Consider the following 26,115-nt stretch of genomic DNA (forward strand, 5'->3'; position numbering starts at 1 on the left):
CAGTGTGAAAAATCAAAGCCTTTGCTCAGGACTGACTCTGTTGATTGGTTGTCTTCTACCATCAGCCAAATAATTTTCTCATCCATGCTTTTTTCCTCCATTTAGCCTTTTATGCCTACCCTGTCCTTTGCAATTATTCAAAGCTGTGTGTTTTCTATGTAGAAATTGTCGATCTGAGATTATATGTGCAAAACTTTTTACTTTTCTTAAGAGTACTGTCAATTTTTGGATCAGCATGAATTTTTTTTCCTGTATAAAAAGTTTCTGAACCACTCACTGAAGAGCATCATGTAAATGGCTTTTTTGTGCATGGTAGTTGCATGCTGGAGAAGATTGAAATAAGTGGGATATCTAAATATGAGGTCAAAACGTGTCCAGGTTGTAGCTGCATAATATTTAGAATACCTCTGATCAATACTGTTTATGAATTAAATTTAAAAACACCATGTCATACAAAATGGTGAATTTGTGCTACAGAAAAGTATTCCCAAGTGCAATTTTTGCTTAAAAATTCTTTATATTTACAGAGAAACTGAGCCATACAAATATTTTTTAAAAGTTTGCACTTCTTTAAGGCTATTTATTTTCTAAAAAAAGAGGACTTGAATATTTTTGACAAATATACACATGGTGTTACGCTAACAAACAGCCATGCAACATATATCTTACATAATGAAGAAATTGAATATACAAGACCTACTCTATTTAACATATATATTGAAAATATACAGTCTCGCCAATAGTTAAAAAAGTTTTTCTTATTTGGCAGTATTTTTTTACAATTTGTTCAAATATTCCGTTTGATGTGTTTTGGTGAATACTGAAATCTAATCAGTGACAACCTGAGGTACTAAACATTTCTGCCTTACTTCGCTGTCTTCAAAGGTAATCTTTTTGTTCCTTTTAGGCTCTATCCATGAGTTGTGTATTACAGCGTTATTTGGCATGGGATCTGCTTCCACTATTGAAACAACTCGCTTTTTCATCTTACTTTTCAGAACTTTCTGAAACTTTTGCCTCGTGAATGCGTAAAGTAGAGGGTGAAATATAGTTGTTCCATATGCCATTACTAGAAAACATAATCTCAACTTTACCAAAAGGTCACTTGGGCCCAAACATAGGATAGTGGTGTTTAAAACGGAGATGGGTGTCCAGCAGAGAAGGAATGTTGAGATAATCAGAAGGGACATTCTGAAAACTCTCTTTTGCCGTTCCCGGCGCTCCCGGTGCCGTTTTACAGCTCGGCGTAGAGCAATTATCACAGACACGGAAGTCCTTACACCAAAGACGACGTTTTTTCCTCCACTGCTGTGGGACACATCCGTAGTCTCATGCTGAGTTGTCAAAGAAATAGTTTTTTTCTTTCTGTTTTTCTTTTTTTGTCCTGTTGTAAATCTTGTACCAATCCGAATATTTAGGGCCTGGAGAATTTTGGTGTATGTAATTAGCATTACTATAACAGTGAAGAAAAATATTGGAATCTGAACAAGAATGTGGTAGTACATTCCTAGTTCAGTGTGGTACTCGTTTGTACTCACACAGAGAAGTGTCTTATTTTCCCAAGTACTTGCACTTTGAAGACTGAAAAAGTTGACTTCAATGAAAGGAATCAGGAAGGAAAAAAGTGAAATGATCCATATTGATGTCATTAATATCACAGCCCTTCCCATGGTCAGGATTCGATTAGCAGGTTTTACAGAGATGTCGTATCGGTCCAGGGTGATGGCGAAGACGTTGATTGCAGTTGAAACACTTGCAAAAGAGACACAAGCCTCATGGAAGCAGCAGATGAGAGCAGTGTTACTCTCCAGTGAAAGCAGAAGGATAACTATAGTTAGAGGAATACATCCCACACAAATTATTACATCAAGTACATGAAGGTTCATTGTAATTATGTTACTGACAGAATTGATTAAGTTGGATTTCATACAGTAAAGTACCAGCACGGTGAGGTTGCTGCCAAGTCCCAAAACAATTTCTAACATCAAAAATCCAGTGAGAGAAACTTGAAAGCTTAATGGATATGACAGTGGTTGGTACATGTTGGTATCGATGTCATCAATGGCATCTCGAACTGTAATGTTAGATTCGGACTGCATGTTGACTTCCAGAATGGGGGACAAGCACATTCTTTTGTTGCAGGTGGTTTTTCTCCTGAAAGGTGAAATAAAATACGGAACTATTTGATTTCTTTGTTTAACACTTACTGTAGATAAATTCTGGGGAAGGAGGAGGGAGGAAAAGCAATATTCTTACCAAACTCTTCATTTACAGTATGTTTAGAGCTTTAATTGGCATGGACTCAAGTGCCTGAAGATCTGGAATAAGGTCTTTGCTTTTTAAAAGTAAGCAGGATTTGTTTGAAAAGAGAAAAAATAGTGAAAAGCTTCCACTTAGGGAGGCAAGCCTTTGTTTATAGTGATGTGGTTTTTCACAAAGGGCTCATTTGTTGAATAAACCATACTTTGTGCATGGCCTTTGTATTGCTTTGAGGGTCATTTTAGAAGAATGTTGTTAAGTATTAACAAATTAGTGAATCAAGATCATTTTAAAAAGCTCTTGTGGAAAAAGAGATGATAGGAACATGGGGCACTGTTGCTTATGTATCATAAAAAGGATGTTTAAATTATTTATGCCAATTTATCCACCTCTTTCTTATGAGGTTTACTGTAGTGTTGTGGGCTGAAATGTGACGTTCTGTAATTCACCAGATTTTTACAGAGTTTAAACCTTCTGTTTATTTTAATTTTCTGTGCATCTATGTGCATGATGCTTGCCACTACAACAACTTTATATAAGTACATATAATTTCAAATGCACAACTGATGTGGGTTTGGGAAATTAAGTTTGTTATAAAATACTATATTTTCTTTTTCTGATTTGAATATTCAGTTTCTCAAGAAATCTGTGCCTACATGGAATGAAAAAGTATTTAATTTTATTCCAGAGTATATGTAAGGGAATAATTCTAGTAAATAATACATAACCTGAAAGAGACAATTTTCTTTATTTCTTTTTGGTTGGTTTGTTTGGTTTTTGTACAAACTGCAATTAAATCCAACAGATATCCATACCTAGCATGTTTTTCTTAGGAATAAGTAAGGATCAAAAAAGTATTTATTTTATCTAGCTGATTTTTTGTTTTGTGTCTCATCTGCTTAGTTTTACACATATGGGCAAGTTTTAAATATAGCATCAGCATGTAATACTTGATGTTTGTATTATTTATACTGTCAGCCAGCTCTTCAGTTGTAATTGATTAAATAAATAAAAGAGGTTATTCAATTTCTTGTTATGATACTGGAGGGGTTTTTTTCTAGGTAGCTTTAAATTTAAGAGGGGACATATTTGGCATGAAAATAAATTTAAATGTCAAGCTTTGTTCTATTCTGAATACATTAAAAACGATAGCAGTAAGGTGAACAAAATTGAGCTCTTTTAAAATGAAAGTATGAATTAAGCACACTTGGGATACGGTATGCAAATGGATTTCATCTGCAGTTCTGAAAAGCCTCAATTGAACAATACTATTAATTGCAAATTGTATGATGAAAATTCTTGGTATTCTTCAACAGTTATTTCACATGTGCTTCTTAAATAAAAAAGATGTAAATTAGAACATATTATTCTCAGGTGTGAAATGAAACAAGAAATATTTCAAAAGCTTTGTTTCATTTCTAATTTAGGCAACCTCTATCTGTCCTACATTAACCCTCAGGAGTATGGTATCCTTTTGCATGCTGTCCTGGCTGTGAATGGATTTCAAGAAACCATTCCAAATGCATTGCTGGATAAATGAAGTTTTTTGTATTAGCAAAAGCCAGGAAGAAATCAAAAGCAGATCTGCTAAAACAAATGACACTCTCACCCTAATATTATAGCAACGGAGATTTTGTGAAAACAGAAAATCTCAGATGTGTTAGGTCGTCACGAATAGCTTAAACATCACCTCCTTGGAGCAGTGCCTCGGTTTCGGGCGCAGGGAAGCGGAGCCGTGGGGAACAGGAGCTCGTTCCCCCCGCGCTGCTCGGGCACAGCCGGGCACCACCAGGGCACTGCCGGGCACAGCCGGGCACTGCCAGGGCACTGCCAGGGCACAGCCAGGGCAGAGCCGGGCACCGTCGGGCACTACCAGGGCACAGCCAGGGCACTGCCGGGGCACCTACCTGTTCTCTGTGCCTCAGGGGCCTGGCACAGCGCGGCAGCCGCTCGGCACAGGCTCACACGTGCTGTCACTGAGAGATTTTTGACATGCACTGTAACCTGGAAATCGAGTGGTAGCTGAGCTCTTATTTCATTTCTTGCAGGTTTTTTTGTTTTTTTTTTTTTTTTTTTTTTTTTTTTTTTTTTTTTTTTATTCCTGCAGGTCAGCAGCAAAAAGTTCTGATTAAACATGGGGACTTCTTAATTGCCTCAGATACTTCTACAGACCAGGGCATATTCTGTGTGTCTGTTCTGAGTTTCAAGCCAGCAATAACAAATAAACCTTCTTTTAAGTGATGTTAAATTCCTTCCCCTGTTGCATTTTGTAGAAGCCTGTTTTTATTTTCCAGGTTTAAAGAAAAATAATTTCTGATCTCTATTTTCAGAGTGTGTGTAGACATCCTTAGTTTATGGTTGCGTATTTCTTTCTGTAATATTCCTGCTCATTACTTTTGAGTGATGGCTTAGTGAAAGAAGTTGCTATGCATCATAAAATCCAGTTCATGTGCTTTGAGAGTAACCATGGGTTACCTAATTTGGTTTATTTTGATTTAAGGAGAATACATAACATCATAAAATTGAGAGAAAAATATCCATTAGTCATTATGACAAGTAAGTTATTTAATGAGTAGTATAGAAAAAGCTTGGTTAAACCTTTATTCAGCTTGCTGTTGAAGTATGCATATTCTCCTTTTGGGATTTCATGTTTCATTGTCTCTTCATGCATCAGTAGTTTCCACAATTCTGGTTTTAAATTATAAATCCCTCTTTAAGAAATGCTCACCATTTTAAGAATCAATCATTGCACTCTTCTTTTAATGAAAATCTGAGCAGATGTGTTAGTCTTCCATGTATATTGCTGAAGTGTCATGCACGTAAATGGTAATGCAAGTGTGTTCCATGTTTTGTTTTTAATTCCTTTATGTCTTAAGAATACATTTTAGGGATGCATCCTGCTGCTCGTAGGTCATACAGCTACAAAGATACCCGGTCAACTGCATTCTTCATATTGTCAGTTGTAAAACTGAATTAGTTGCTGCATGCCCTTGTGAAGGGGAGGAAAAAAAAGGTTAAAAGTAGGGCTTATGATTTCAAAAATAAAGTAATGCAAGAATGTATTTTCTAATATCACTTACTTCATGAATAATGGGTCTCTAAAATTGGACCTTATAGATTACATAGAAAATCAGTTAGCCTGCTATCTATTTGCCAGTAACATCATATTCTTCTGTCAGCTTACATGAATTTAGTTTTTTTTGGACAAGTTTCCTGTTCTCCAGATAGTGCAGATTACAAAAATCCTGGCTAGAAGCAATAACTGTTGGATGCAGCGTGTCTGTGATTAAAGCTAGAAAATGTAGTTTTATAGCTCTGGTGAGCAGGTACTTTATACATGCAACTCTCTTGTCTTTTAATGAGAAACTGAACAGAGTTAATGAGCCTTTTAGAAAATACACTTTTGTTTAATTTGCATACTGTTACACTTTCCTATCTTGAAATAAATGTTTCGAAAATCCATGCTTTCAATAAATGGCTTGAATGTACAGGATAACGAAAGAAGTAAGTTTTTTAAAAAACAACAGAAAGGGGGGATTTCCTGAGCAATCAGAGATTTGTCATATTAGCCAACCTTCATAAAGCAATAAGTATACACTAATTACAGACTATCTGATCCCTCAAAGAGTAACTGAATAAATCTGAAACATATTTAACTGCCAATATTTGGAAATACTGCTGAGGGAGGAAAAGCATATTCCCAGTTGCTTTATGTGGTTGTTTTCTCAATACTGTATGAGCTTAAACTGTACTGTCTGCATGTTGTAGAAACAAAACAGGTTCTTAATATTCTATCAGACTTTCATACAGAACAACATTTTTCTATCATTATATTTTTAATGGAGAAGGGGAAATAGCATTTCAATATTTCCTGGACTTAAGTATAACGATATATTACTACTTAATATAAGCTGAATCTGATCTCTTGCCTTTTTTTCTCCAATTTTTAATTTGGTTTAGTGTTGCTTATTCTGCATATCATAATAAGGAACAGGTCTTACCTCCACTAAAGATTTGGTAAATTCTCGATGCAGGTGAAGCAGTTCCAGGTTGGAGGGATTCATTTTGTTCACTTGTTAGCAGAGTAGAAGGGAAAGAGGGTAATAAGCGTATCTTCAAAAAATGACCTTAATGAAAATTTGTGCCTGTACTGTGCCATTGTTTCAGCATACTGCTAATGTATACAATTGCTTTAGTTCTGGTTTACAGGCTGCTGCAGTCTCCCACTCTTCCTACGGTAGAATCAATAAGCATCTGAAAATACATAATGAAAGTAATTTAACATACTGAAGGCTTCTTGTCTCCAGAGACACCACTGAGATTCACGCTTTCTAAAAAAGAAGAGCCGTGCTTCTGAGAGGAAGGCTTGCGATGGGCAGCTTGTGCAGAATGACAGCCTACCTTGTCGCTTCTCCTCACTGCAGAGAGATGCAGTGCATTCACTAATTTTGATTGGTCAGTGATGTTGGGCTTAAATTGTGCTTCATATATGGGATTGATGCCCTCCCTCCCCCCAATTTATATAAGGATTCTTTTATAAAAGGACTAAATTTACAAATGATTTATGAATTCTGGAATATATTAAGGGTATGCCTGTTTTATTTTTACCTTTTCACTCTTTACTTTGTGTACACTGGAAACCACATGGCACTGGGAAAAAAAGGGATTAAAGGGTTATTACTTTAAAAGCTTCCAACAATCTATATTTGAATCTGCCTACTCTCCATTTTTGAGCCTTTTAGATGTTTGAGTTTTTTGTTTGATTTTTTGTTTGTTTGTTTTGGTTGGTTGATTTTTCTTGTCTTAAGAATATTCTGAAATAATACTGTCTCTTTAAGCCATACTGAATTTCAGTGTACATGTTTACATGCATGTGGTCATCTAGGTTTTTTTTAGCAATAAGTTATATTCAGGACGACTTGGTACCCACATGTATATTAGGAAAATTTTTGCTAGGATGCACCAAAATTATTCAGACTGATAATCATTCAGACATGATAATTCAATTGATTCATGATCAGAAAAAGATGATTTTTAGGATTGATCACTATGTACAATGTATGTATAGTGTGGAAGTTATTAATTTTGTTGAAATGTAAACTTCTAAAAAAACGTGTATGTTCCATATGAATTTTGCTAGAGACTTGACAGGTTTTTGTGAGCATGTCTTTCTTGCATGATGTTCTTGACCTTCACTTTGCAAGGGATATCTTTGTTTTCACTTTTTGTTTTGTAACTTATTTCTGAATCTGTTCTGTCAGTATAAGCAATGCTCACAACCGCATAATGAACAGTGTACCTGTTTTAATTAGTACTGGTGCTAAATAAACCTAGGAAATAATTTCAGTATAAACCCCAAAATAATATTTTTCAAAATTGGTTTGCTGAAACAAAGTTTAAGAATATCTGAGAATAAAATGTCTTGTAGTTAGTTTATAATCTCAAGTTAGTGTGGGGCTTTTTTCACCATGATTGAAAAGATTTTTAAGTTTTTTTTTTTAAGGTGTTATAAAGTACTAAATGTTAAAATAGAGTTCTTACATAAGTAACTGTGTTAAGGTGGTAGTTGGGGTCAAATTTTGATGGGGTCCTCTCTTTTTAGGTTATTAGTGCAAATACAGAATGTAGTTGTGTATGTGAGATATCTTTATTTCTTTACTTTTTCTTTCAGCCAGACATCCAATATATTATTTATCTTTAGGTAACAGCATGCTTTATGTATTTTTAAAAATGGCTTCATATCCATCTAGGATGCTTCCTGTTTCATACTCCTTTGCATTCAGAAACCATGTAAATAAAGATTGCAGGAACTTTGAACAGAGATCAGTAGGTACCAGCTGGCTATGCTGAGTAGCAGCTGATTGAGCCCTTTGAGCTGTCTCTGTATCGTCTGCCTCCCAAGAGCTTGAAACCAGTGATACCAGCATAGCTCTTAAGGGTGATGTGATAAAGAGGATTCCTGAAATGAAAGCATAAATACTGATATATTAAAGAGATTTACTTCACTTTCAGTATGACTAAGGATAAGTAAGGAAGTCTGTCTAAATTTAAACAGATGAATCTTCATCTCCCTTTCTAGTTCTTCAGTGTGTGCCTGAACAAAGATGGAAGTATTGGATGACCTGTACTGTTAGAAAAAGATGTACACATGAAGGAAGATTGTAGCAGGATTTTGGGTATACCATGAATATATGGTTGAAATGCAGGCAGAGGGGTCACAAGAGACTACCTATATGACAGGAGGTGATATTGGCAGAAGTTTTATCTGCAAAAAGTGTTTGAGAGGAGTGATAAGGAGCTGAGTTGTGAGCATATATTAAGCTTAAGTTTTCTGGAGACAAAATCAGGAAAAGAAGCTGTACCATATGGAGGCAATCAGGAGTAGGTGGATGGATAGACATGCTTATAAGCCATTGCTGTGCAGATGCTAGTTAAGATGGTGTGAACAGATGACTTCATCCTCAAAGGGTAGATAGAGAAGAGTGGGCAAAAAGAGCCATGTGCAGGCACCCAGCATAAACAGAAAATGTGCTGTTCTTATACCTGTTTCTATATCAGTACAGATGGGAGAAAGAATTTGACTGGTATTTTGGCTTTTAGGGTAGTGAAAAGTGGGGTGAAAAGGTAATGAGAAGGTAGAAGTATCAGGGAACAGCAGGAGTCCTAAACAAGGATACTGATGATGATGAAAGGTCTTAGGATTGAGAATGGCAACACAAGGGGAGAGGAAGATCCAGATGGTAACAGAGAATAGACTGTGAAGGATTGGGGCTGCTGGTTCTGATGTGGGGGGGAAAGAAATGCAGAGAGGCTTGAATCAGAGTGGAGCACAAGGGTGTAGAGGCATGTGCATGTAAAGAGACGTGCACAGGGGTAGAGATAATAGCAATTGCCATAACACACAGCCCTGTAGTACTTCTAAATTCAATTCAGGAGTCATAGTTGTATGTGAGAATGTATTTTTCTGTTTTGCTGAGAGTAGGAAGTCCAGAAATTTACAAGTTGTAGTATATTTCTTGGTCCTCTTCTGTCTCTTATCTACTGTCTGACTTTCTATGCAGAGGAAGCAATGTCCCAGCATTGACTGTTCTTGCATTCCCAAATCGTGATGGGTCATCTCTAGATCTGAAGGTCAAAGCTCTGTTGTTGAGTTTTTAAGATCACCCTGAATCAGTTTCTTGAATTGCAGTGTTTTAAATAAGCTTAGTTTGTTTAAAAATACTCATTAGGCTCAAAAGGTCTAGCAGGGCCAAATGAAGTACCCAGTTCTGATATTTTTCTACGACAGTCCTTGATTTTGGAGCTTTAGAATTCTTTTAATGTGTTTTAGCGTTTAACTTTACATAAACCTACTGCAGACTATTTTGACATCCTGATGTCATGGATCTTCACGAAGATCTTTATTGGCACAGTTGTGAGACTGTGTCTGCTCACTTCCCTTGTTCTCTGCGTTACTCTTTTTTTCATCCTGAATGCTTCAACAATACTTTCTTTCTTTGTTCTGCACATCTTGTTTCCTAGTGTGAATCTTGCTGCTCATTTAATGACTGTTTAGAATTTTACTGCTTCTGGGTCTAAAAATCTCATCTATTTTCATATTAGCAAGAGACTTGAGATCCTAACTCGTATGAATTTTTTAGTGCCAGATAGTGTCTTTAGAGCTCAAGTTGCTTTAGAAAATGAATATTGGGTGGTTTTGGATATCCTGCCCTGGGATTGTTGCTCAGCATTATTTACATGGTGCATTTACACAATTCCAGCTAGATAGCTCCTCTGTACCTTTCATTTACCTACACTGAAGAGTGTCATGCCCAATTCTAACCTAGCTCTTCTGAATATTTTGTGATTTGTATCTGTTCTAGCAGTTTGTGATCTATATCTAAACTTGTTCCTTACCTTGCTGTATCTCAGTTTCCTCAATAGTCAGTTGCAAAGAACTTGGTTAGAATATTGTTGAAAATCCAATTCTATAGTTTCCTTATCAAGGAAAAATAAGCAATGGATAATAGCTGTTAGGATTGGGAAGTTGTATTGATGTACCCTTGTTATGATGAATTTGTAAATGTGTTCTGCTTTCTACCTGATACTGAAATCACAGCTTGCTGGTTCTGGATCATGCTGTAGCATGCTTTTATGTAAATCTTGGCTCCTGACCTGTGCACAAGATCTAGTCATAAAGGTTTTTATTATTATTTAAGAGTGATATGCTGAATAGATGACAAAAAATCTGTTAGAATTTGTAGATAGTACGAAAAATAAGATGGTCGTTTCTTTCTTTTGGCTCAAGTACTTTATTCTCATTTCTTTAATCTATAGAGAACTGTTCTAAGGCTATTACTCCTTTTCTGCTGCAAGGACTGACATCCAAAAAATTAATTTTTCATTCAGTGTGTTACCCTTAAAGTTTATTTTCTCTTCTCCCTTGTTGTTGATTGCCATCTTGCTTTGTTTTGTTTTTTTTTATGATGACTTATTTAGGTTGGGTTTTGCAAGGGTTTTTTTTTTTCCCCACTTTTCTAACATTCATGTTTCCCTTGACAGAAAACGGTCCTGCACATGGGACATTGTTGATCTCAGTTCTGCCACTGTAGAATTACATCCCTGGAAAAATCTGGATTTTCCAGATTAATTGTATGTTGTTTCACTGTGTTTTCTTTTGTATTTGCAAAGACGAAAACCTTTGGAAGCAGCACAAAGACAAGTATTTTTAGGTAGATATAGAATAGTTTATATATAAATGATATATATAGTAGTATATATATGTTTATGTATTTTTATATATAATGTGTACATATTAATTTTCAAGATTCAGAGTTAATGATAGCGTAGCAGCTTAACTATGGAAAAATTAACTACTTTTGCCATGGAATAAGAATGTCTTACAAGATTCTTTTGGGTTTGTATAACTATTAGGCATAGGTTATTTGTTCAGTATTATTCCATGTTAGAACAACTGTTGACCTTTTCAGCACTGGAAGGTTCTGTACTCATGAGAAAATGTGTAAGTTAGAGAATGCCCTTTAGCTATTAATACCAAAAATGTATCTTGTTTTAGTTTTACACAATGAGGTGACACCAAAGAAGAATTGGGAAACTGTTGCTGGCTATCACTCATATGTAGGGAAGGCATCCTTTTTGTATCATGACAATAAATCTGGTTAAGTGGTACAGCTAAATCAGGGTCCTAGTGCATTATTGCACAATTATTTAAGCATTTTAAAGGAAAGGAAAAAAAAAAGCAATATCAGTTATGCTCAGGAGGGAAGTACGGCTGGTAAATTTAATAGTAATTTAAATAACATCAGTCTCACTCCAGCTTTTCTCCATGGAGGTGGTTTGTCCTTTATTATAAATATTCATAATGAGTGGTGCTGCACGTTGTGGTTTTTTGCAAAACTTTGATTAGTGACTATAAATTTCAAGATTTTTTTTCATTTTTCTTTAAAAATTGTAATATTGCTATGAATTTCGTTTCTCTTTCATTAAAATTGTGCTTTGACTAATCTGAGAACTTGAGAGATTTCTGCTTTTGTAAAATATTCTTGGTTCTAAGTTGGTAATTGTTACTGAGTTTTAGTAAGGATTTTCATTATTATGGAAAGGCTTTTGGAATTCTGACATCGTATCTTTTGTATTGCTTTGAATATACAAATAAAAAAGGCACCTGCTGGCATTGTGTGAGCCTTGTGAAAGCGTGCCTGAATGAATGTTTGTTCCCAAAGTTACAAAGTGGTTTACCAGAGGAGCTGAAATGTTCTGGAGCTGGAGTCCTGATGCTGTGTGGCTGTAGAATGAGGAAATACTGCCTTGTGGTTTGAAGTGCCATGGGATTACTTACCTTTCTTTCATGAAGATATTTTGTATGTTGGAGGAAGTTTTCAGTGCTGTTCCCTGGTGCTGAGTGGCTGTGTTCCCCAGCATCTCCAAGTCCCAGCTCCAGGTAGCTGTGTGTTTGAGCACTGCACAGCAGCCTCAGTGTAGACATGTCAGGAAGTGTTCTGCCTGGCTGGTTGTGTTGCTTTGGATTGGGAGGCAGCGAAAGTTAACGTTCAGGGTTGAAACTTTAGGACCTGGTTCAAGATTCTCCATCAGATATCTTTGTTGTGAAAGTCGTGTGTAGCCAGGTATGCAGGATGGGCAGCAGCAGGAGCAGCACTAGCTGCCCTGTTGCAATCCCCTGATGCAGGAGTTCAGTTACACACCTTCCTGCTGTAGTATCCTTTAAGAGGAATTGCTAATTTAAAACAAGAAGACAAAACAGGATGATTTTTCTAGAGTTGTTCATTCAGCAGAGATCTTGGATAGACTTCGTTTCTAGTAATTTTGTAAACTAGAAAGGCAGTACCATTGTCTCTTCATGAAGAAAAAGTGTCCACATGGTGTGCCTAGGTAGCGAGCATTGCTTTAGCTAAAATTAAGAGACAAATCTTAGGATCTTAATTTCCCTGTAAGTAAAAAGTGAACACAACATGAATGGCTATCACCTGTCATGTCCCTTTAATTTTTTTAAGGCTAACCCAACAGTGTAAGGATTACCACCAGGGTGACTTCATGTGTCAGTCTCACTCATGTAGTCACTTGGCTGATTCAGTTTGGAAGCACTACAAAAAGTGTGTGAAAAGGATCCAGCAGGCTTACTACCCTTAAAATCAAAGCTCGGTGACCACACACAGTAACTCTGCATGTGACAGAACATACTTTGCCTTCTTCAGACAACAAAATAAAACCTAAGGACAGTAGTTAGATTGCTCTCCTTTGTTGTGAATGCCAGATATAAGCAGTTAAAATAATGTCAGCCCCTGTGTTCTGTTCAAATGTAGGAAGTTCTCTGTATCAGTCTGACAGTGGTCATATTCCACAAATTAAATTCTCAAACTCTGAAAAATTATATGCAGTATGTTTTCTTGTCTGATTTTTTAAATGTTAAGTTACTTAGTTGTCCCCTCTCTGCCACCTTGGTTCTTCAGTTGTTTTTACAAGGTTGTTCAGGGAAATGGAGAAAAACTGTTTATGTAGTGCCATAAAAAGACATGTGAGAGACGTTTAAAAATAATAAGCTATAATGATAAATGCATAATAATATGGAAATTGAACTAATTTAGTGAAGTGTGTTGGCTTCACATTTCCTCTACTAAAAAAAAAATTCATTTGATTGATGTGCATGTTGATCTACATTTAGATTTGTGTTGGTATCATATTCAGTTTATTTTTGTTCTTCCTCTGTTGTTTGGGTTCATTCATTTTCATAATTTGTATCCATAATGTAGTTTAATTTTTTTTATTCATTATTGAAAAACATGTCTTACTTTCTTAAGTAGATAAATGAAAGAGGAATATAAACCCCATCATATTTTCAGGGTTTTTTTAAAAAACATATCTATTGTAGCTGTAGAACATAAAATAAATACCTAAACTGTGTTAAAATGCATGCATATGCATGCATATGAAGAACTAATTTTGTCTGCGAAGCTTTCAAATATCAAGGATTTTTGTGCCTAAACCATAGTTTCAGTTTTTTTCCATCTTCTAAAGTATTTTTAACCTCACTGCATAATTGTTGTCTTTGAAATCACTTACAGTAATACTGAAGCAAACCACAGCTTGTATGAAAAATGCTTTCATTTGCTTTTTTTTGGGGAGAAGGCTGAGAGCAGTGGTGTCAGTGGTGTGTCTGAGGAAGGGAATACTGTTTTGCATTGTATATGGTTGATGCCTGGAGCTGGCTTTGCAGTCATTAGGCTTGAAGCCTAAGTTGTATTTTCCTAATGAAATCTTGAGAAATTTAAAATGGTTGTTCAAGATATTTTTATTGCACTGATGGATGATGAGCCAATACAGGTTTATGGAGAAAAAGCATGTCAATTTTTTTGGCAGCCTTCACTGATGATCTATGTAATCAATTTAAACATACAGGTAGCATGAGTTCCAGTGATAGGAGCTATGAAGTGTAGTTAGAATAGGAAAAAGGAAAAATGTTACGTGCATTATTTCTGGTACTTTCAAAGTGAGAAGCTTCACTATTACTAGGTAGGCTAGCAGCTCTGCAAAATGATATCTTGGGTTAGGAGCTCCTGGAGGAAATGTAGAAGACAGAGAATAGCAACAGCAACAGCCCATCAACAGGAAAACCATGTGAGTTATTACATACTGACTGCCTGTTACCGTGCTGTCTTTCTAAAAGAGAAATTGCTGTTCTGACACAAGTAGAGGTCTCTTTTAGTTCTCATTCTTTCTACAGTAGATATGGTGCCCAGTGAGAATTCATTCCCCCTAATAGACAGCTGGATATGGAGAACATTATTTTATCTTACTAATCAAGCAAATTAGTTTTAATGCAAGGAAAGAATGAAAGGAAAGGAGAGCCTGCCCTTTGAAAGTGGTTGCTATTTTAAATTTGCTGGTGGTTAGGCTTGAAATGTTTTTATTTGAAGTTGCTTTATGTTTTAATACCTTTTCTGCTGCCTTGCTGTTGAAGTAAAAGGAAAACTCAGTGCTTTCTGTTACCCCCAGGGCAGTTGTTTTTTTTCCCTGCAATTTTTTTTATATATTCTCCAGAAACCTATTTTGTTTGCCACCATCAAAAATTCTAGGCATCTACCTGTTTATTGGACTCTTGCTAATACCCTGTTTAATACTCCCACTCTGAAATCTTGAAGCTGACATTATCTCAATAAGCAATGCAGGTGTAGGGTAGAATACTTCAACAGAGATTTTCCAATGGTGTTTGAGTGCATCTGTATATAAGGACTCAGTGGCTCTTGGACTGTCGATTGAGTGCATACCTTGATAAACGGTACAGGCTGTGATGATAGCATTTGTGAGTGTATAAAAGCCACTGTCAGTAATCTTGAAGCCTGTAGGCAAAGCAGCTATTACAGTGTACTTTGGGGCAATAAAGATTGATACTAGACAGAGTTTTAGTTTGCATTCAGTGCCCTTAATCTAGAGCAAATTTATATGGACAGTTAGAGATAGTGTGGATTAACACTTAAACTAAGGATTTTAGCTGTTTCTTGTGCGATGTCCACGACCACCATGCCTGAGCATCCTGTATCTGCTTCACAGTTTCTGTTCACATTATTGTGTTCTGTAGCAAAACAGTTTGGTTATGTCCTAGATGCCTAGTGCAGATCTGGAAAGGCTGTCTGTATTTCATTACTCTGTCCAGTCTCTGTAATACAAGATCAATTTCTTTTTGAAGAATGCATGGACTGTAGAAATTTTCCACACTTATTCTCTTTGCAGATCTTGAAGCACAGATTTTTAATGACTACCTAGACTTGACAAAGTTAAACCAAGGAAATGCTTTGGAGTAATAAGGAGTGAATTGAGGTTTGAGTGGAAAAAATAGTTCACATATCTATCTCTGAAGACATATTTTTTTTTTTCTGAAGTAATGTATTGGCAAAGTCAGAATATAAATTATTTCTTGCACTAACTTTACTTCTATCTATTGCTTTAAGCCCTTAACTGCATTGGGTGAGGGGTGAGGGAGCACAGCAAACCTTCAGAAGATGCAAATAATTAATGAGATTTAAAAAACTGTATTGATGAAACACTATAGAACTCTACTTCATCACCCATCTTTTCAAAATTAAACACTCCCCCATCTCTAAGAAAACAGGCCTTGCAGCATGCATAGAAGATTATTAAACACGGGGCAAAAATGCAAAACTGTTTGGAGAATATTTCACCTGTAATTTGACATTGAGAAGTTGTTGCTTCCAATATCAACTAGGAAGTTAAATTAAGTGTAAAGATGCTTCATAAATAAAACCCATAACAAGCAGTACCATGTAGTTTAACAACAGTTAACCAAATCAATATTGTGAGTAAAACAAACTGGACATAATGTTTTTATGTGTGGTACTTTTGTGTTGTGCCATACTGAAACAATTTGTCATTAATATATTAGGTGCCTTGTATTGGTGCATTTCCCCTTCTCTTATCCTTCCCAGTGCCAGTTGACGTGTGTGTGATGTGGCAGAAGGAAGAAGAAAAGACACCTATTGAGGAGGAGCCAGGCATGGAGTTATTTGCATGAATATTTGATGAGGACTAAACGAGTCACACGCAAGGACAGGGAAATTGTGAGAATTGCTGCAAGGGTGATTGAGCTGCTCTTGAGATTTATTTATATCAGCTTTCTTCATTTTCTTAATGATCTTTTGCTATAAATAGACAGTGAATGTTGAGTGTTGAATTTCATGGTTGCTTTTGTACAAAACTGCTGAGAGCTTGACTTGTAACCTTGCTTTAAGTTTTGGGTGATTTGAAAAAATTCTTCAGCAATATCAGTATTTCTTCACTTTGGTACCACAGTATAATTCCATTGGGTATGATTGCCATGTATGGCAGTTGGCTGAATAGCATCCTGTGATCAGCTGGGCACAAAATTGCCCGGAGTAAATTTGATCCACAACACAAGGAAATGAGAATGGAAATGGGATTGATCCCAAAAATTCCATGTACCAGCAGCTGCAGAGGGAACTGTGGATTGTAGAGAGTCCACATAAAATTGCTAATCTGTAATTTAAAATCTTTGTTTAAATCTGTGATTACGATGCAAAGTTTATTTTTCTCTTTCTGTGCTTGCCTGAAAGCATCTATATTTTCAAAGTACGTTTGAAGATTGCTGAGAGCTGCTAGATGTAGATACTGAAGAAATGAATTCATCAAATCACTAATCTTTTTAAATTTTTAGATTCTTTTTAGAAATACATCCAGCTGATATAATTTAATATTCTGGTTTTGTACAGAGTCTTGGCTAATGCATCTGTTGAATGAATGAATAAATAAATGGAAAGAAATTATTCTAGAAAAGCCTATTTTTATTTTTTTGCTTGTAAAATTGACAGCAATATTCTACTCTAGGATAGCATTATTGGTTACTGACATAGGGGAATAATAGTAGCAGTTAGAAAAAAAATGTTAATGTTGCTGGGTTTTACAGCTTGAGATTTTTATTATTTTTAAGTAATTTTAGCACCTGCAAAATAATGCAAGATGCTGGTTTCTCTTTTGACAAATATCATAGATTCACAGATTAATGTATAGCTTCCAATTTCCATTGATTACTATTATCTAGTAAGCGCTTGTTAGATATCAAAGCAGTGAACAGTGTGAGCAGGTCACAGATTGGGTCAGCCTGTTCTTTGTCAGAGGCTCAAGAAAGCAGGCAGACAGCTGTTGTTTTACCCTCTGAACAGAAAAAATTATTCCTTTGACTGTGTTTTGGCTTTTGAATTCCTACTGAGTTAGTAATTTATTTCTTTGTTTTGATATTTGAATGATATTTGAACTTTAAATGAGGAAATTCTGTTATGCTTCTTCTGGGAGAAGAAAATCATATCCAAATAGTTTTAATTACTGTACCCAACTCCTTGCTGTTCAGTTTGGTTGATACATACAGGGCTATTCAAAATGCCTGCTGTGTCCAGCACCGAAGGCATTCTCAGCACTGTTCCAGGTCCTCTACCAAACCTGGGATTTTGGGGTGCTGACTCAGCTGGCACAAGACAGCTCTTGGTGCTCTTGAGGAAATCTGTGATTGCTCAGCTTGATTAAAACTGCTGTCACCACGCCACTGACAAGCAGAGCTCCATGTGAGCCTGACGTGTTCAGCTGAACACTGTGTACAGAGTAGTTATCTATAACTCCTGTGATAGATGTACCATAGTTATATTTTGTATGACTGTGTGTATGTATATAAAAAGTATGAAATGGTTCTAAAAATGATTCGATTCATCGAAGTGCTATGAATTACACTGTTTCTGGCAACAGAAGCAATTTAATTGTTCAATTCTTCAAATGGAGATGCTCCAATGCATAGTGCATTCTTCAAAGTGTACCAAGGTACCAAGAGAGAATGGTGAATTCGAGGAAATGTACCCTTAGCACAGAGGCTTTCCAAAATAACCTTTTTTTCAAGGATGGGCATGCTGCTTGCTTCCAAACTTCAGGCATCATGCAGTTCAAGCTGTAGTTTGAATGGACATCTTTAGTTTGAATGGACATTTTGACCCTGGTTTTATTAGTTTTGACAATGGAGATAATTTCCCCCTCTCTTCCATTTAACGGAAGTTGTTCTTTCAACATTTATTCTGCTTAAGAGTATCAGAAGTAGTATTATTATCTGTGTGGGCATTGGGAAGGAGAAAAGATGGACAGAGATCTACTTAAAATCTCAATGCCTGATAAAATTTAGATTTTTGTACCCATGAAGTAATAGAATTCCTAAATTTTTTTATATTTTTAATAGGATCATAGAATCATTATGGTTGGGAAAGACATCCAAGATCATAAAGTTAAACCTTTGACTAAACACCACTATGTCAACTAAACCATAACACTAGGTGCCATATCCAGTTGTTTCTTGAGCACTTCTAGGGTTTGTGATTTTGCCGTCTCCTTGGGCAGCCTATTCCAATGCCTGATCACCTTTTCAGTGAAGAAATTCTTCATGATTTGGGATTTTCCTTTGTGTAACAAAACCAGTTCCTAAAGTTTAAAGAAATTATAGATTTATAGTTGAAGATGTAAGAAAGTTCTTTTCTTCACTTCTCCCACTTTGGTAGATTTCCTAACGCTCTACTTCTACTCATGGGTAGAAATAAGTCAAAGGGAAAAAAAAAACTGGGGCAAAAATAATTAATCAGCTGGGAATGGATGAAACATTGGACAAAATCCTAAGGTGGTATTAGGTAGGAGACAAAGAATGATATTTCTGTTATAACACTGTTCAGAGAACTTGTGTGGTAGCTGGGTTTAAGTGTAAATTTGTTTCTCAGACAAGTTACTTTGTATTCAACTTCTTCCCTTTATAAAAATATTTTAAATGGTAGCCAAAAATGCTGTGAGATCTTAAGATGGAAACTGCAGACAAGTGCTACCTTCTAAAGGTTATTTTAAAAATACAGTCTCTATGGTTTGTGAGTAATTTTACAAACTGCAACCTTGCATAATGATTGAAAAGCAGAAGGGAAACTGATTTCACTTCCAAGCTTCATGCATCAAATGTTTTTTAAAATATCATGAGAAAGTGCTTTAGCAATTGCATCTGAATATGGTGTTTTCCTTTCCTTAACTGTTTAAAGCTGAGCATCATTGGCTGTGTAAATATTGATAGCTTTGAAGACCGGAGGAAAAATTACTGTGATAAACTTAATCTGGATAGACTCAAATTCTGCAATTTCAAGATAAGATTTTAAGCAGAATATACTTAAACTAATTTTAAGAATTTCTCCCTTAATAAATTATACAAGTCTCCATAGTGCTCTATCACCTTTGTGCAGAAAATGGCAGCAAGGCAAAAACTGCCGCAATTAACAATACATGAAACACATAACATTTATTTCATTATTTATTAAATATTAGCTTGTTTGAAACATAGACTGTTGTCCTTCATCATTGCCTACAGAGTGATACTTTACTCATACTTGAAGAAGGAAACCTCTGAATGTAGACCACTGTGTGTAGTTGTGCATGGTTTTTAAATTATCTGAGAAGTTGTATCTTCTCAGGCTCTTTCTAGGATTTCTATGCTTGACCTTGCATTAAAGTAAGCATGACTGAAGAAATGGTGTTGAAATAACGCTCTTTCTGATTGTAATCTAGATGTGATCTTTGATACATTAAAAAAATTAATGTACTAGTTCTCATAATTACTAGAATGAATTCACTGATGTCTGCCTTAAGCTGATGCTTATTATAAAGAAACCTGCTTTTGTAGTTGATCATGGTAATATAAGAGACAAAATTATGATTCTGTCACTGTGAATATAATAAATAATGCTCCTATCTGTATTACCAAGGCACACACATCTATCTCTGGTGAAATGCAAAGCAATGTGTTGGCTTTCTAGTAAAATACGAAATATTAGAAGTAAGTATCTTATTGGTGATTGCTAAATATGTGAATAATGTACGGTAGATGCATGGTAGATGTATGGATGGTTGGGTTTTCTATATGTTTATTTAAAGTTTCTATCATACTGTTATGCCACACTTGCAGTTAGTTATGCGTTGAATTCTGAGTAGAGTGATCTGGATCTCAGACTGAACAAACCAGGCTAGATTTTGAATCAATTAGAGCATTTTTAAGTCTGGAGAAGTTTATTTTTAGTCTTGAAGGGAGTTCAACAGGCAAAGATGTCTTAAAGTTTCTACTTTATAACTATGTGTCATCTTGGACAAATCCTTTTTACCTTCATTCACAGATGGATTAAATAAATTGGCAGCTTGCTTAGACAGAACCTAAGAAAAGCACAAAGAAAAGGCAATTCTGTCTTGGAAGATTACACTGCAGCCCTTTCACCTGCCTCTGAATTGCAGTGAATGACACTTTGTTCTTCCTTTTGATCTGAAGCTTGATTTATAAAATAATAGTTTACTGTTCTACAGTAGCACAGAAATCAGGGTTAAGAGGTTGGTTTAGAAAGAGGGTAAATGAGAAAAAGGACTGGCGTACATACCTGTAGAAGGAGAATAGTTATGCTGCTCAGTTTCCCTGCATAAGTGATCCCACTGGAGAAGGCACGAGTGCAGTGATCCCATTCTTAGAAAAGTTCTCTGAATCCTTGCTCAGAAAATAGGAAGTCATTGAAGTCTTGGAAGTTTATGGACTTGAGCTTCTGTTTCTAGCCCCAGTTTCAGGTTTGAAAGTCTGAGCTGTGAAAGTTTTGGTTCATCAGTTTCACAAATTCTGAAGTGTTACTTATTTAAAGCAGGTTGAGGTAGTTGCACCAATGTATTATGTAATGTTACACTCAAAAACATTCCCCCTACCAAGGTAGTCAGAAGAAGCTGGTTTCTATTGCTTCGTTGTAATATATAATAGGTGACCTACTTTTGTACTTTCCTCATGGGAACACAAAGAACAACACTATATTTATGTACTTTGAGATCTTCCTACACATTTCTCCATCCTTTCTTTCTTTAGGTTTTTCCTCCTTTTTTGTATTCTATGCCCAGAAATTAGAGATTCAATGAAATAAAATGAAAATGACTATAAAGTTTTTTCATTTGACCAGGGTACAAAATATGCATAAATTTCTATTAAATGCAATCCTAAATGTATATTTTCACATTTCTTTTAAAATAAGAAGGATTTTTTCTTTTACTTATGTCTCTTTCAAATACCCCTGTATTTGTGCGAAGTTCAGATTTTTATAAGTTTCACGTAATTTTTAGTTTTTAAATTTGTTCTTAAGTAATTCCTCTGTCTTTTTATTTCGTTTTTAGTGGGTTTTTTTTCTTGGTAAGGGGGGAACTTGACTCATGCATAATTGTGAAAAATGTATTATTAAAATTGATACAGGGAAAATGCCTTTAAATGTATAGCTTAAACTAGACTCTTCTCCTTGCACTGACCTTCTCTACTGTATAATAAAACAGACTATTGTAACCAAGTCAGATAGCATGAAAATTTTCCGGCAGTAAGGTTTTTCAGATTTGTGGCATCTGTTCAATTGGCATTTATGAAGCACTTGGAGATACTCAGATGAATGAGGCTGTGTTAGTGTGTGTGTTAGAGGGCACTGTTAGAAGGAGCAGCATGTCTAAGTAATTGCATCTTGGACTTTTATGAATTTAGTTGTATAGAAACCATCCTAAGTAAAACAGCCTATGAAAGGCAAAACATAACCATTAAATTCCTTGGATGCCTTTTATTGGGAAAGCAGGATTCATAAAAGCACAGTGTGTTGCAGGCTTTATTTCACAGTTCTGCCAATACGAATCCAATCTGAGCTCGAGCACAGCTGCTATTCCTGCCAGTCCTCCTCACTCTCCTGATGGAGCTTGATCAGCTCTCTTTGTTTTCTCTGTTTTCTCTGTTTGCTTAAAATGCACGCTGTTTAATGATCTTCACTAATGAATTTGTGATATCCTGTTCAGGGACTTTTATTTATGGAGTGCTTCCCCCCCCAGCATTAAAATATGACAAAATATACTGGCATAGTATAGGGTAAGGTAATGAGAAAAAATAGATGTGAAGTTCAGGATGGATTGTGATGGATAGAAATACATAGAGAAAACTAGATGTTCTTACAACAATTGTGCTATTCTTTTTATCCCTGTAACACAGTTACTCCTCCTCCGCCCCCCACACAACAGATTTGTAATGAAAGAATAGAATCTTTGCAGGCTGCAACTCCCAAAGGTAAAACCCACAGTACTAGACTTCCATCTGTATAGCCTATTTTATTTCAGGGAGATTTCATTTAGTTTTCCTTGGTTAAATTAGTCTGAAATACTGTCTTTGCAAGTTCATTAAAATTATTCTATAATGGGTGTCTACTGTAATTTTTGAAGTGTTATATTCAGTTTCCTGGTGGTGGTGCTTGCTATTTACCCGATGTTCTTGTCATCCTTTCTGCCATGTTCCAATGTTTGTCGTGCTCTCTTGCTTCTGCACTCACCTTCAGGGCCAGTAATGTTATTCCTGACCTGTTCTCCATAGAAGTCTTTAGCCCTGTTCCCTTTCACCCTCAGAGTAAAAAAACCCAAAACCTGTTAGTTATATGTAATTGGAGTGGAGAAGGGAATCCTCTTTGGTTGAATAATATATTTTTATATATTTAAGAAGATTATTTCAACAGAATACTTATCTGTAATGTTTACATTTACCAAACATAGCCCTTACTGATTAATAAGGGCTTTTATCTGCTTGGAGGGACTAAAGCTATACATGTGAAAAAAAAAAAAAAAGCTCCCCAGGGAAGGGGATAGTGCTGGGTTTTGTTTCTGCTCTGCAACCAGCATGCTAAAATGTACTGGATCAATACTTGGAATCGATACTGGATAGTTTCTTAGGAGCAGTTAGGAGCACAGGAGGCCTAATCCTGATGAGATCTGCGCACTCAGATCATTTAATAACCTGCACAGCCACCGGGGCAAGTGGAGCCTCAGTGCTGAGTGCAGGACCGGGCACACGCTGGGGACAGCTTGGCTCGCCTGAAGCCGAGTGAGCGCTGATCACTGCTCCACCGACTGGCAGTGCTCCAGGGGCTGGTGACACTGCCCTTCCCTGCCTTGTAAGACACTATCGTTATCCCTCTCCTTTGCCAAGTAATCAATCCCTCTTCCTCTAAAACATGAGCAAATAGCTGAATTAAGTGAATTACTGTGAATATCCACCTAAGTTCTTTCAGGAAGCCAATGATTGAACATTTGAAAAAAGCTACTAACAAGTATTATCTGAATTGTCATTTGAAAACTTTTCCCACAGGCAGTTTATCCTTACTGAAGGTACTTGTTTCAGTACCTGATAATCTGACAGTTTTTCTTTCCAAGTATGTTGCTCTGCTCCACTCTGTTCTCTAAAGAATTTGTATTTCTTCTTTGAAATTTTAGAGTTCTTGTGCCACAACTAATTTGTGCATTAACTTCTTTATATGTTGAAGGCATGTGCTAATTAGTGCTAATGAGTTATTGAGTGAATGGAAATCAGAATACATACTAATTGCTGAGTAAGGTAGTGAAAACTTGATGTCCATACAAACCAAAACTTTACAGGTTCAGATGCAGAATTTACAGTTGTGGTTTTTATTGCTTTGACGTGAAGCTGCCTACACATAGTGAATTAAAGACTGACTTCCATCTCCGGTTAACTGATATAAATTGTTTTCCTGTGATTCTTTTCTCCTTACATCTCTGCCATGCACAGGTGCTTGTTCCTTGCATAGGTGTATCCAGAGGAGTAAGGAATTGATGCTGAGCAGTGGCTGAAAGCTACTGGGGTCATTTTAAGCAGAATGATTGTGTGGATGCAGAGGTGGGGAGGAGATTACATGGCTGGGAGGTGTGGAAAGGAGGTAGCAATGGCAGCTGGAATAAAAACTGATAGCATAAACTGATGCAGAACTGAAGCACAAGAGATTAGGGTCTGATACCAGATCAGTATCTTCCCTTTCTTAAAATCTGTAGTATGGTCATATTATATACAAGTAGGTATCTGAATTATTATCTTTCCTTGGAGGTCTCTGAAGACTCAGCAAAAGAGGGATAGGAGAAAGCTGACATTATGGCAGAGCTCAGAATGAATAAATGGAATGACTCATAACCTGGGCCAGTTGAATATTTGCTTATGACAGAATAATTTTGAGTATGGGACATAACAAGTAAAAGGGACAGTCAGAAATCTGAGCAGTACTCCTGGAAACAAGTTTTGCCAATTAATTTTTGCTTTATCTCTATTGTAATTGACATTGCACCTAGCTATTGCTGTGATCTGCATGCTGTGGATTGAGATTGCCATGGTATCTGTTAGGGTTTTAAATACGTTTTTCTAAATGTGGATGAGAAAATTAAAGGAATTAATTTTGCATGGACTCTGAGACAAGAATTGACCGCAGCCATTTTGCTAGCAAAGTTTGCACATTCTTTTTGTCATAACTTCATAACTGATTTTCTGTAACTACTAATGGAAAGAGTTTAATAAAAGGTGATAAACTCAGAGGATTTTTTAAGTTTTTAAAGGTTACAAGTCTGAAAAAGCATAAATCTGTTCACGCTATTGAATTCTATAGGCCTTTTAATTTAATGAAACAAGTAAAAGGTAAAATGCAAAAGACAAACCCTGAGCAACTGGAATTATAAGAATCGATGGCAGAGCAGCTTTCCTGTGTAAAAGAATGGTTTCATCTTTGTTTTCTCCCTTTGTAGAGTTTGTTCCATCTCAAGATTTGCAGAATCCTTAAGCCTTCCAACCATTTTAATATTATGTGAACATAATATGTTGAAGAAATTTTGATAAAATTTTTTCTTGAACACCTCTAATTTTTATTGTGATTTCCGTATTCTGTATTTTTAAAACTCTTTTATACTTCATTAGCTGTTTTAGCAGCACAAAATACCTGCTTTCTGTCAGAAGCTGACTTAAAATTCCATCCTTCATCCATCCACCAAGCACCTATTGTTACTTTTGAATTTAAAATTAGGGCTTAATGTCATAAACCAGTAGAAATATAGTGCATCTAATATAAGTATTAATGCTATTTTTAAAACTTGCAGGATGGGAGAAGAGCAAAAGTGAGTGGCATTTGGTATAGGTGCTGGGACAGGGTGTAAGAGATTCATGGAGTGGAGCCCTCCTGTGTGAGCAGAAGCAGTGAATTGGGGTGAAGCATCAGACAACTACCTGCAGTTTTGTTCCTTGATCAATATGCAGTTGTTTCTTGGTCTTATTGATCTTTTCTGCTTATTTAATGTACTTTCATTTTATGAGACCTATGCAATCATTTAATGGAGTAATTTGAATTGGGTTTGAATTATTTTCACTTGCTGCGACATTGTTTTTAACATACTGGGTTCATTTACTGGATATCTGTACTGTTACTGCCATAAAATATCTCATCTACAGAACCAGGCAACTGTCTGTAGCTAAGTGCCCCACGTTAAATGATTTGACCCTCTTGAGAAAGTTGCACACACTCAATATCTCTATGTTAAAATGTTAGGTATTGTTCAGTAGTTTATTTGGGGGTTTTGGTTTTTTTTTCTGTTTGTTTGTTTGCTTGTTTACTCTGGGAACTGGGGAAATCCTAATTCACAGCAGAGCAGTTTGATCGCACTGTGAGCTGTGCTGAAGATCAGCTTGCTTATAATAGACTTTTTCTGAGCAGCAGCCCATGCACTGCTGTGTGACAGCATCATTCTTAATTCTCGGCTCGCTGTGTGCCTGGCGGTGCGTGCTCGGGCGCGGCTGGAAATCCAAGTAAGTGCCTCTTGCAGAGCCTCGGGCTGCAGTGCCCTGGCCTTGTGCTCTTTCCGTGCTGAGGTGCCTGGGTAGCTTTGATCTGGGCTGCTCTAGAGAAGTTTTACTGTCATGGCTCTTCCAGATACTCCTTCCAGCAC

General features: G+C 36.2%; 2 protein-coding genes across 9 annotated transcripts in view; one reads left to right on the forward strand and one right to left on the reverse strand.

Annotated features, from left to right (window-relative positions):
- The window catches only part of COG5 (component of oligomeric golgi complex 5), a 176,958-nt gene that overhangs the window by 31,354 nt on the left and 119,489 nt on the right, over positions 1-26,115 (forward strand). The window lies entirely within an intron of this gene.
- GPR22 (G protein-coupled receptor 22) lies at positions 547-21,065 on the reverse strand. 8 transcript variants are annotated; one of them, XM_088165811.1, is made up of 4 exons: positions 20,733-20,952; positions 6,261-6,513; positions 4,167-5,248; positions 547-2,154 (listed from the first exon to the last, which is right to left on the reverse strand). In XM_088165811.1, exon 4 carries the CDS (start codon positions 2,127-2,129, stop codon positions 828-830), a length of 1,302 nt encoding a protein of 433 aa, XP_088021937.1. In that variant the 5' UTR covers positions 2,130-2,154; positions 4,167-5,248; positions 6,261-6,513; positions 20,733-20,952; the 3' UTR covers positions 547-827. The 8 variants fall into 8 exon arrangements, with proteins under 8 accessions (XP_088021937.1, XP_088021938.1, XP_088021936.1 ...); XM_088165812.1 differs by lacking the exon at positions 20,733-20,952 and adding an exon at positions 6,661-6,755 and having other exon boundaries at positions 4,988-5,248; XM_088165810.1 differs by lacking the exon at positions 20,733-20,952 and adding an exon at positions 6,661-6,755.

Source organism: Sturnus vulgaris, chromosome 5 (genome assembly GCF_052056855.1).
Source record: "Sturnus vulgaris isolate bStuVul1 chromosome 5, bStuVul1.hap1, whole genome shotgun sequence".
Lineage (NCBI taxonomy): Eukaryota > Metazoa > Chordata > Aves > Passeriformes > Sturnidae > Sturnus > Sturnus vulgaris.